This window comes from Marmota marmota, unplaced genomic scaffold (assembly GCF_001458135.2).
Source record: "Marmota marmota marmota unplaced genomic scaffold, marMar, whole genome shotgun sequence".
Classification (NCBI taxonomy): domain Eukaryota; kingdom Metazoa; phylum Chordata; class Mammalia; order Rodentia; family Sciuridae; genus Marmota; species Marmota marmota.
The window spans coordinates 6,764,501-6,777,928 of NW_026000093.1; the positions used below are offsets into that span (position 1 = coordinate 6,764,501).

At 33.2% G+C, this 13,428-nt stretch overlaps 1 protein-coding gene across 1 annotated transcript in view; it reads right to left on the reverse strand.

Moving 5' to 3' along the window:
* Tcea1 (transcription elongation factor A1) overlaps window positions 1-13,428 on the reverse strand; it is a 39,618-nt gene continuing 26,190 nt past the window's right edge. The window contains exons 5-10 of the mRNA XM_015485788.2: window positions 11,083-11,228; window positions 9,785-9,841; window positions 8,602-8,756; window positions 6,043-6,189; window positions 3,781-3,852; window positions 1-1,582 (exon numbers count right to left, since the gene is read on the reverse strand). Coding sequence (XP_015341274.1) covers window positions 1,574-1,582; window positions 3,781-3,852; window positions 6,043-6,189; window positions 8,602-8,756; window positions 9,785-9,841; window positions 11,083-11,228 — 586 coding nt within the window. The 3' untranslated portion in view covers window positions 1-1,573. The remainder of the gene's footprint in view (window positions 1,583-3,780; window positions 3,853-6,042; window positions 6,190-8,601; window positions 8,757-9,784; window positions 9,842-11,082; window positions 11,229-13,428) is intronic.

Here is a 13,428-nt window from a genome sequence, read left to right on the forward strand (position 1 = left end):
TTAACAACAACAAAAAAACTTTATTGAGTTACAAATTTTAAAATGGGTCACTTAATTTAAAAGTGGGACTATTTTAACCTTATTATCCTTAAACTCATTCTTTCAAAAATGCACTTTATTTCTGAAATGATATAACAAAAGGTTCAACCATTAACTGACAAAGTAAATGTGGGTTAGTGCCTGTGGTCCAATCCTTAACATGGACATCAAGATGATTTGCAGTAAGAAACAGGAAGAGAGTAAGCAAAGGAAAGTGCAAAGCATGTATGGAGGTCTTTCTATGGTAACTGACAGAATGAATCTTCAGCATGATAAACTGTACACTTTGCAATAGTGGCCTTTTAAGATGTGCTAGAGCAATTGTAACCAAGTAACCAAGGTGAAAACTATTTTTTCTTATTCCTAACATAACAAATGGTAAACACATAAACAAAAAAATAAAACTTAATCTTAAGATACATACTGTGAAATGACTCACTCTAATTCATGTTTTCAGTTGATTCAACAATCTCATTCATCGTATAACAGAACAAGTCTGCAATAAGGCTCAGAACAAAAATATCTTCTATCACCCTCCATACAGAAAGACCACAGCTTTAGTGATTCCTACAATTCTTATGCTTAATCCTTGGTCAGTATAGATTTTCAAATAAAATCAAGTCATGAACTGTTAACAATAACTACTCTACACTAAGATGCTAACATTTTCTTCCCAGTACATCTTCCTATGAGGAGAAAAAAACTGTCAGAAGCTTTTGCTCTTTGCCTGTAAGGAGATTTATGAAAAGCCCTATGAAACTATAACAATGTTCTTTTGTAAAACTAAAATACCCTACCAAGTCAAACAAGTAAATAAACAACAAACCAAACTGATTTTAACAAAGTCAAGTCATGTTTCCAAAAGTAAAATCTATTAAGAACAATTAATATACATGTACAAGAAATTACAAGAAATGATGATCACGGTTAGTTACAGATGCAAAAATAATATGTAATTAGCCCAAGCATGTGAACATAATAATTAAAATCAAATTCATATGCTAGTTCAAATATTATGTACAATTTAGATAAGATGGTCAAGTATTATGTGAATACAAACCATATTTGGTAAACCTAAACTTATATTACCTTTTTTCTTCCTTTAATATTTGTAGGTATTTCATATTCATGCCAATATGAAAAAAAATGAAATTTTTATTTATGTATTACAGAACAATAGAATTTCTACTGTACGCTTCAGACTGTAAAAAAATTAAGGAACATTTTCCTTTAAGAAGAAAAAAATAAAAATAAATTGCTAAAAGTTTGATAAAAGTTTAATATCAACTTACTTGTAAAAATGGGGGGGGAAAGGATTGAAACAGATATCATACAATTATTGTATGATCTCCCTACTGATCTGAAACTATAGAAGGCATTGAAGAAAGGGATGTTAGGTCAAAAACAAACACTAACCCCACGGGATGTATGCTGATTTAAAAATCTGACTTTCAAGAAATCTAGTTGTTTGGCCTAGTTTTAAAGCTAATTACAAAATCCATTTTCTTAATGGTCCAGATCCAATTCTTCCAACTCAACAGAACTGTCAAAAGAGAAGAAATATTTCATGAGACCTTTAAATGCAAACAAGGGGGCATATATTTCCCATTAACATAATATACATTGTAAATTGTTTTGTTTTTTTTTAATGAGACATTTTTGGAAAAGATTTTTCACACATAGTAGTTACCTATTCTCAAGGATTTGACTTAAGAATTTGACAACTTAAAATTTGACAACTTAAAATAGATAACCAAAAAAATATATATATGAAACATTTTAGGTTTTTGTTGTTGTTGTTGTTACTGGGGATTAAGCCCAGGGGCACTCAACACTGTGTCGCGACCCCAGCCCTTTTCTGTATTTTATTTAGAGACAGGGTCTCACTGAGTTGCTTAGGGCCTTGCTAAATTGCTGAGGCTGGCTTTGAACTCTCATTCCCTCCTGCCTCAGCCTCCTTAGCTACTGGGATTTTTATTAAGGGCCTCCCTAGCCGCTTAAAAGTTTTTATTAAATGACTCTCTTGATTTTAGGTTGAAACAATAAAAATTGTGCTGGGCACAACAGCATATGCCTATAATTCCAGACACTCAGGAGGCTGAGGCAGGAGGACTGCAAGTTCAAGGTCAGCCTCACACTTCAGTGAGGCTCTAAGTAACTTAGTGAGACCCTATCTCAAAATATAAAATAAACAGGGTTGAGGATGTTGCTGAATGGTAAAGTGCCTCTGGGTTCAATACCCAGTACCAAAAAAAAAAAAGTAAAAATTCCTACCAGCTTTCTACATTAACCTGAATTTTCTTAAATTCATTAGGCACTATGTCTTATATTCTGCTAATTAAGATTGTATTCAAAGCAGCACAATACATGCTCATAATAAAAAACTGACCAATCATGCAAAACAAATCTAAGAGAAATATCTGAACAAGTTTGCTCAACAGGATTGAAATTTTAAAAAAATAATAATAATCAATGTCCCTCTCCTAAATATCAATGTAAAATATTCACCAACTTAGAAGGGTAAGAAACACTGCTCAAAATCATGAAACCCTTTCAATATTGGTAAATTCTTCATCTCAGAATCAAATATTTGTATATAATGAAATAGGTACTGGACTTAACCTTTAGCCCCCAAAGTCCCAAATTATATTTGTGGAAGTTATTTGTCTGGCTTCCAATACACTTCTAATTTCCAGAAAATGATTTAACCTATGTGAATAATTCAAAATTAAGTATTAAACCGAAGTCTGTAAATGTAGCAAAAAAAATAAATAAATAAACCTTTTACATACTTCACAAAAACTGATAAGAACACCCAGCATTTTGGGGACTGAGAGGCACTTTACATACATTATCTCTACTCTTCATCACAACCTTCAATGCCAGTATTATTTACATTTAATACATGAGAAAATGACAGTTAGTGATGGTATGTGCAAAAGATTTTAAAATCAGTTTATATGGTTCCAAAGACATGAAAGCCTCCCAACCCTACACCTGTAACAACCCTGCCTATATTTACAGTAAATGTATTTTTGGGACTAAGGTGTAACCCTTCTCTCAATTTTTAATTTTATTTTTGTAGCTCACAAAACCATTCAAGAATGAGTTATTTAAATAATATAAACTTATCAGTGAACCTACTTCAAAACCTACAGGCAACATTAAGGTTTAGTGAAAATGCCCATCAAACCATAAAACTGCTCACCTGTAATTCCTAAAATAATAAAAATCATTGGGCTTAAGTTCAACAAGATAAAGAAAGTTTTACTGAATAAAAATCAATTAGAATAAGTAATAAACATATAGATTTTCTGGGAGTTTGAGAAGAAATGATGTAATGAATATAGGATCTTGTTATGATAACTGGGCATTTAAGATTCTCTCCTGGGGACTAGGGAGGTAGTTTGGTGGTGGAACTTTTGCTTAGCATATGCAAGGCCCTGGGCTCAAGGCCCCAGTACCTAACAAAAGTGGGGGAAAAAAAAAAAAGAAGATTCTCTTCTAGTTATTCTTGTCCCTACAACAAAACATATATAACAAGGAGGTAAAATCAAGTTAATTATTTCTAGTAGGATATAAAATAGCTTATTCCAATACAAGTAGTTAATAAAGGACTTCTACATTACTGAACAGTGTGAGCATACATGTATAATTTAGATACTAGGTAAAATTATTAAAAGACTAAAAAAATTGTTCTATTATAAATGAGTATAATATGAATTCAAGAGGGTGCCATACCTTCCATCGATTTCCACATTCATTACAAACAACAAATGTTGTCATTGGTTCATCTGCACTTCGGGTTTGTACCTGCAGCAAAATGAAGTGAAAGATATTACTTAAGTAGTACTATAAAAAAAGAAAAACCTAAAGAACATCAACATATAGATATGTAATTATCACAATGGTACCACAATAAAATGTGTAAGAGCCTAGAAAAAATACAAGTAAGCAAAATAATATCAAAGAAGCATGTATTTCCAAACTTGATTTTTCTAAACCCCTTTCCTCTTTCATGTTTAATTTATCCCAGATAAGTAGGGAAATCCTCTAAAATCACCCATTAAATATAAATAGTTAATGTGAAAAAACATTCATCAGTAACAAATACAAAAATGTACAAATTTAAACATGTTGATATTCTCTTACAAAGTGGCAAAGATGTAAAAACTAAGAATATTTCATTCTGACATGTAACTCCTACAACCTCCTAAATTAAGCAATAAGGTTAAGAATCTTAAATAACTATTGTCTCTAACCTATCTATTCTAAGACGGTAATTAGAAACATGAAGACCTATGTATAAGAATATTTGAAAAATCCAATTTTATAATAGCAAAAGTGCTGGAAACAAGTATCCAATAAGGAATTAATGTACTAAAAGTGCATCCATCTGATGGAATATTATATAGTCATTTGGATTTTGCAAAGGATCATGTTTAACAATTAAGAAAATGCTTACACTTATAGAATTTACATGAAAAGTGAATAAGACAGTTTTGGCAGCATATACCTCCAAGTATATGTAAAAAGAAAATCACAAAATATTGCAAACATTAAAATATTGATGATTTACTCTCTATAGATGACAGATAAAAGGGTGATTTGAAATCTCTTATTCATGGGCTGGAAGTACATAGCTCAGAAGTATGGCATGTGCTTAGCACACATGAGGATATGGTTTTAATCCCTAGAACCACCCACCACCCCCCAGATTCTTGGTCATATATTTCTGTAATTTTCCTAAATTTCAATAAGTAAATATTATTATGTTGCACAAATAGTTTATATGCTCATTTGATCTAGCAATTATACTGCAGAGTATATAACCAAAAGAAATAATGAAGTAATTGTAAATTCACTTACATATCAACATTATTCACATTTAAATTTTTTGTATCAGTTATTTTCATGAGAACTTTGGAAGTTTTTTTTTAATTGAAAAGACGTAATTTTTTTGATTTTTTTTTAAAGTTAATATTTATTTATTTTTTTTAGTTATTGGCGGACACAACATCTTTGTTTGTATGTGGTGCTGAGGATCGAACCTGGGCCGCACGCAGGCCAGGGCAGCGTGCTACCGCTTGAGCCACATCCCCAGCCCTAATTTTTTTGATTTTAAGAAATCATACTAGGCTGAGGTTGTGGCTCAGTGGTAGAATGCTTGTCTAGCATGGTATGAGGCACTGGGTTCAACTCAGCACCACATAAAAATAAATAAACAAAATGGAGTTACTATGCCCATCTACAATTAAAAAAATTAGAAAGAAATCATACTGACTTCACATTTAGACTAGGTTCCTTCTGTTAAAAGAATTTTTTTTTTATCTTAGCTGTTTATAACCTGATAATGTAAGATATATCACTTCTACTTTCCTGAGCCTTTTCTACCTGACTAGAAGAAAATAGCGCAATTAAAACGCAGAATTTTCTGAGACTACTTCTATCACATACATGTTCAATTCAATAACTGTCAGTAGTAAAACTTCCACACATCAAAACAATAAATTATAAGACATACAAGAATTATGGCCTGTTTACATAATACCCAGTAATCAACTGCTGATGAACTGTTAAAATAAAAGTCATCTTGGGCTGGGGATGTGGCTCAAGCGGTAGCACGCTCGCCTGGCATGTGTGCGGCCCGGGTTCGATCCTCAGCACCACATACAAACAAAGATGTGCCCACCGATAACTAAAAAATAAATATTAAAATTCTCTCTCTCTCTACCTCTCTCTCTTTAAAAAAAAAAATACAAGTCATCTATTAAACAGCATATATTTTATTTAATTAACTGATACAGTTTTCATAGCAACTATTTCCATGAAGGTATGATTTTAACAATTTATTTTTTCTTAACTGCAATCGGTATTAAGAAAAGCATTCTTTCATCTTAGAGATATCATCTCTTTTTGAAAATTATCAAAGTACTGGTAATTATCCTTGGTACCTATAAGCATTGTTAATATGAAAATAAGAATCTATAAATAATCACAAACCTGTGTGTAAGTGCAATTCTTCTTTTTACATTTACCACATGTGAACAAGTCAGTCTGAGTGCCACCGGTCTTGGCCATCTGATGCTCTCTGATGGCTTCTTTGGTCAAGTTTTTCCGCATCTCTTTGAGCTCATCACTAGCCATTTCCTATGATGGAGGTGGAAATACCACTCAGTTACAGAAATCTTCTATACAATATGTATATCCTATGATCTAAATGCTTTAATGTTCAATTAGCTTAATAATAATAATAATCAGCATTTAAAAGTTTAAGAAGTATAAAATTAATATTTTTTCTTAGAGAACTTATAAGAGTTTGCTTCCTTTAACATTTTCTTCAAATGCTCATAAGTTTGCATGTTAATACTGGAATTAATTGTTGTTTAAAGGCTATAAACAATGTAAACCTGTAACAATGAGTACCTATAGTATCCAGATTGTGGTCTCTAAATACCACAGCCCAGAAGGAAGCCAGGGACCTTTGGAGAAATTCAAGCCTTGGGGTAAGAAGCAAAAGGATATGTCAGGGTCATGTTCTGTACCAAAAATCACAGAAGATACCAGAGAGTATCACAGTTGAGTCCAATGGAAACAGAGGTCAATGTGAAGTAACTCCTATCAGCCAAAAATAGGACCATTTCTTATCCATTAAATTAAATTACTGTAAAGAACTAATCCCACGGGATAAATAAAAAGTCACAAGTCTATGACAATACTTAAGAGAGGACACATATATTCAAAAACAAGCTGGGGAGAGTGGCATACGCCTGTAATCCCAGCGGCTCAGGAGGCTGAGGCAGGAGGATCATGAGTTCAAAGCCAGCCTCAGCATTGGTGAGGCACCAACCAACTATGTAAGACCCTGTTTCTAAAATAAAAAATACAAAATAGGGCTGAGGATGTGACTCAGTGGTTGAGTGCCCCTGAGTTCAATCTCAGTACAAAAAAAAAGAAAGCCATCATTGGCAATTAACCAGGGCACCAACTCCTGATTCTGGTAACTGATAACCAATGGAAAAGACTTAACACATTGATCCTGACTCTCCTACCCAAACCAACAGTTTGAGTTTATAAGGAAAAGTGCTTTTTTAACAAAGAAACCTTGCTAATTATTGTAAAAGGAATGACATAATTTAAATCATTCATTTGCAGTGGTTATTTTATTGAAATAACCAATTCAGGCAAGGATCATCAGTGGATGAATTCATCAACTGAAAGTTCGATGGAGAGATTTACAGTGGACAAATCACTCTAATTATCCAAACCCAAATGACCAATCTTAACACCCTAAGAAGAGATCAATACATTATGTGTCTCCTGCTGTGAGGAAACTACAATAAAAAGCATCACTTATGAAGAAGTATTTATACAGAAAAAAAAATGAAGCTTGAATATAATCAAGCCTATTGAACTAGCTTCCAATATTACAAAAAATAGGGGGGATAGAAAAAAAATCAAATTACATGAGAAACAGATACAGTTGTACAGACAAAATCCATAATGTGGGATGGGCTAGGGTTGTGGCTCAGCAGTAGAGCACTCGCCTAGCACACAAGGCACTGGGTTTGATCCTCAGCACCACATAAAAATGAATAAATAAAAGAAAGGTATTGTGTCCAACTACAACTAAAAAATTAATATTTTTTAAAAATCCACAATGTGGGATACAGAACTGATTTCTTTGAAAGGGCAATATCGTAAAGGGAAATTAAAAAAAAAAGCATTAGAAAGGATATAAGGGACAGGAAAAGAATAGAACATGAATATGAGCTAGATATTAATAATACAAATAGGTTTGTTAGATGTGGAGATGACATTATGTAAGAAAAATATATATTGTAAAGCTATCTCCCAAATATAAAGAGGTTTAAAAAAAGATATAATGTCTGAGATGTGCTTGAAAATAAATTCAAGGGAAAAAGGGGGGCGGGCAGTGAAAAATTAAAAGGGTGATAAGTTCTCAAAAATACTGAAAGCTTCCGTGATGGATTCATGAGATCTCACTGCACTATGTTCTCTGCTTTGTAAAGCTTTAACATATTTTAACAAAAATTTTAAAAGGAATTTTTAAAATATAGCAATTTTGATTAGCGATGCAAGAAAAACAAATTCACTCTTGGATGCCTAATAGATTGTAGACACACAATAGTTATTGTCAATGAATAACTGTCTACAAACAGCAGCCCTTTGAATTTCAATTTTTCCATCATTTCCCATATAAATTTAAGAAAAAAATCAGTAAGATATAAACAATTTCTGAGTGTTTAACCATGCAAAAAGGCTTAAAGGATACAAAAGGCTATTTGTAATTAGAGTCATTAAAAGGATAACATTTTTAATTTTAAATAATGATTTAAATATAGCACCAAAAGAACATTAATGGTACAGAAGGAGCAAAACATTAATGTCAAAGTCAATAACATTAAGTATTTGCCTAGTATTTATGTATCTATCAGAACAGCTCATAGAAATTATATATGTAATATTTATATAAAGCCTTATGATATACTTGACATTATGTAATCACATCATAGAAACTTAATATATAGGTATGCTCACCTCTGCTGTCATCCTAGCAAATAAGTCGGGAGGAATATTCCCACAGAGTACATTTTTCCTCAAATTTGGATTTTTTGCATCTTTGAGATTTGATATCCTACTTCGTACTCTATTTTTGTATTTCATGTCTGTATTCCTTATTTCTTGATATATAGGTACTTGGCTGTTAAGGAAAAATGGTTAAATTATAAAGATAAAACAATTTTTTCCTTTTCTGCCAAAATAAGAATCCTAAAAATTTCTAAGGAGTTCACAAAAACTGTTTCCAATTTAATGAGTTAAAAAAAGAGCACTGTTTCTGATTCCTTGATTCATCCATAATTGACAAATAATTATCAATACTTTTACACTATAGACAAGTAATTTTTTTTTTCTTGTTTAATCAAAGCAGCATGCAAATCAACAAGTAACTCTGGTATTCAATCCAAGTGAACAAATTTTTGAAAAACTAGCTTGAGATGACACCAGCTCTAACTTGCCCAAATCTGTATTCCACCAATAATCCTAAATCTAATGGCCTTGTCCACACAGTTCCTTGGGGCTTTCTGAAAAGAGACCACAGTAGCCCTGGAGGTTCATTTCCTTTCCCAGCTCAGCATGAAGCTAGTTTAGCAGGTTTCTCTCCATCAAGGTCAGGCCACAAGCAGAGGCTGAGCCCTGAAGGAACTCCCTCCCTAACAAGGATATTTCCTTAACAAGAAAGAGTTCCATGTCCTACTGTTACCTACATATTCCCTACTCCCCTCCCATATGAACAACCTGTATCCCAAGGCCCTTTCCGTGGTGCCCAGCATGAACATATTTCCCTCTAGGATAATGAGCTCAGGAAATTATGTGTGCTCTATTGAGGTTCTTCAATGAGAAATCTTCACACATAATAGTAGAGGAGTGTGTGTGTGTGTGTGTGTGTGTGTGTTTTCTCTGCCATTCTGCGCAAATGAAATTACAAACTACATTCTCAATTTGCAAGGCAGAAAAATAAAAATGCCATCAACACTAATGTGATTTGTTTTTGAATGACAAGAAAAAAAATGGAATAAACTGACATGAAAGTCCTTCTCCTTCTCCTTTCGCATCAAAACAATACTGAAGAATAAACCTTAGAATTATATACAAGAAGAAAAAATTACAATTATCCTAATAGGTTACTTAAAATAATTACAAATAGACACACAAAGGATATCTTCCTCAATCTGAGATCCTAGTTCTTCCTCATCAGCTCCAATAGCAATGTAGTCATCTAAAAACAGGCATAAAAAATTGTTAATTTATTGCAACATGTTAAAAGAAAATTCCAGTACAAGAAAGTGAACTGCATTCTTATTTCTTCAACCCCATTTGCCTCATATAAAAATCCTTTTAGTTTAGTTTAATTGGAATCTGGTCTTTTACTACTCACTAGACTCCTCCTTTTAGATTCACCTAATATCCACAGTGCTCCTGCATTGATGATTCCTTTTCCCTCAGGGATGGGGAAGTAATTCATACAGCAGGCAATTCCTCATTTCACAACTCCATGAATTCTGGTTATTCCATCAGAGAGTACAGAAAGTTAAATAAAGAACTGTCTGTCTCCTGTGACTCAGAGTTCAGACTCGGTGTTCAATGCAAAGAAACCATTCATCAGCCAATCACATATATGGACACACTCAACAGACTCCTATACAAATATTCAAAAGGATAAAAGGAAATAAATAGAAACTAGGAAGAAAAAAAGAGACAGTAAGGAATTCAAACTAGAAAAGGCAGAAAAAGGAAATAGGTCCAATTAGCTACGGTTGAGCATAAAGAAAAGGAAAAGTATAAAATGACAAACATTCCTGCATATGAAACTTTTTCTTTTCTCCTTTTTTATCAGTGAGCCAGCCCTTTTCATTTTTTTGAGACAAGTTCTTGGCTATGGTTGCCCAGGCTGACCTTGAACTGTGACTCTCCTGCCTCAGTCTCTCCAGTTGTTGGGATTATAGGTATGCACCACCATGCCTGGCTTAAAGTCAAAATTTTACATGCTAAGACTAAATACCTTCAAATATAATTAAGTTCTCATATATAAATCAAGATTGCTTCTCCACTTAAAAAAATCAGCAAATGGAATTACGAATACAAAACTTATACAATGTATGTCATACTAACATTTCAGAATTCAGTATTGTTAACTCTCAATCTAAGGACAGAGTAAGTAGTTTGCATATTAAATGCAGGTAACAAAATATTTGAGGGGGAAAAGTTTTAAAACTACTACGATCATGAAAAACATTCATATATTAGAATGAATCTACTTTTTGGAATTACATAGTAATAAGCAGATGTCCCAGTCTCACTCTTTAGGGACTGCTATTAGTAATAACTCCTCCCTAAGCTAAGCAGTGGTGGGCAGCTACAATCAGGATGGTACTTGCAAAACAACAATATGGAGGTGGATAAAGTACTAGTGGTGGTGATGAAAAGGATGGGAAGTAAAATAACATACACTAAACTTACCTCCTGTTCGGAGAGCTGCAGCAAGCATCTCCCTACATTTTAACCGCACAGAATCAGAAGTGCTTGGTGCCCGAGGAAAAGATGAAACGTAAGTATCTCGAGCATTTGTCTCATCCTTCCTGCTGCTTACATTACCACTGGAACTACTAAAATACACATGCCAAAAAGAAATTTTTAAAAAACCTTAAAGTAACAATACTATCACTCTCTGAAAACAAAACTTCAGAGCCTAAATAAATGATATTTTAGTGACTTGTGTAAGGAAAAAAGTTGCCTGCATACACATTAAAAACTTAAGTGATTAAATTTAGTAAGGAGAAAAGTCTCATCTTTTTTTTAATTTTAATTTTTTTTTTTTTTTAGTTTTTGATGGACCTTTACTTTTATTTGTTTATATGTAGTGCTGAGAATTGAACCGATGCCAGGCAAGTGCACTAACACTGAGTCACAGCCCCCGCCCCTTGTGTCTTTTTGTAAAAAGAATACCAAGCATTTTACCTTGATTGTCCTTTTAAACAATGAATAAAATTTTAATAGAGAAAATACACATTAAAACTCACGGCAATATATGAGAAGGATGGATCATGGTTTGAGGGGAAGGGCAAGGGGATGGGACCAAAAAAGTATGGAGGCTTGCTACCAAAATTACAGGGAGGAAAAAAAAAAAATGTTTGAAAACCTCTACTCCAATTAGACAATGGTTTCCTAATGAGACAAAAATCTGATGAAATAAATCTTGAGATTATAAAAAGGTCTGTTTAATTTCTCTCCATAAATACAAACTCCATCTGCACAGCCAGGACAGTTTAATGACTTTCTAGTCAACTTAATCATTTCAATTGCTCTGATTAACTTGTTATATTAGATTTTCACAAAAACAGGTTCTTTTAAAAATACTTTTTCTGACTAGTTTCAATTCAGTTTTATCACACATAAGGTTATCTAACATAAACCTTTTTCTTTTCTTTTTTTTCCCTTTGGTACTGGGAAATTGAACCCAGAGGCACTAAACCACTGAGCCACATCCCTAGTCCTTTTTTATATTTTATTTAGAGACAGGGTCTTGCTAAGTAGTTGCTGAGGCTGGCTTTGAACTCTTCTGATACTTTTGCCTCAGCCTCCCAAGCTGCTGGGATTACAGGGGTACCCCTTCAGGCCTGGCCATAAACCTTTTTCAAAGACTGATTAAATCATTGCTCTTCATAGATCTAACCTGCTGCAAGGATATACCTTCCATGTTTTCTCTCCAAAACACAACCACTGTTGAGAACAGGTTACAGTGTACAAAATGATAATCTCTACCTTCTAACTTCAGTCAATTCTTCCTGAAGCTTCCTATTATTATATCTCTCTGTACTCGCAAAAAAACGTGTACACACAGGTTTGCAATGACTTTTCATACATTTTCCTTTAACCACACTAAGTTTCTTTTTCTTTGAGGAAAAAAAGTTTTATTATTAAATAAGCATTAAACCAGAATTGTGAAGACAGAAAGATTATCTCACCATTTATAAACATAGATACATGTTTTCAAGATACATAATAAATACTTCAAGAGGTCATGATAGAACTTCATAAGGGGCTGGGGATGTAGCTCATTTAATAGAATGCTTGCCTCTCATGCACAAGGCCCTGGCTGGGTTCAATCCCCAGCACCACCACCAAAAAAAAAAAAAAAAAAAAAAAAAAAAAAAAAAAAATCTCCTTCTTAGGGCTGGGTGTTGCTCAGTGATAGAGGACTGGCTGAGTATGGCCTGTGTTTGATCCTCAGCACCACAAAATAAATAAATATTACTTAAATACTTCAATTAAATGCTTTTGCTTCTGTCCATAGCCAAATGCCTAGCCCAGCCAATGGAAACTACTCAAGTGAACTGATGGAGCCATTTCTCACTTTGCTATTGCTGGCACCACTGCATAACATTCTGTTACCTCTTTCTAACCATTTAAGCACATAATTTTCTCGATTTCTTGTACTTAAAATGTAAAACTTCACTCAACTACAAATCATTTAGATCTAACCTTATATCTCCCTTCATACTAATTTCTTGAATCCTCTTTTATTTCTCTGAGTATGTGTAAACATGTATCAGCCTTCATACACAATAATTCTATGTGTTTGCAGATAGGTTCTACACCTAAACTTCAAGGACATAGAACTGATAAAAATGTATACTAAGAAATGACTCAGCTTTCAACATCTACTTAAAATGTTTATATATATATATGTTATAGACACAAAACCAGGGACCCTGAATATATCACAGCTGAAAATATGTTAAAAATTCATTAGGCTAGGGCCTCCAGTTTTCAAAAATATCAAGGTCAAGAAAGACAACAACAGAC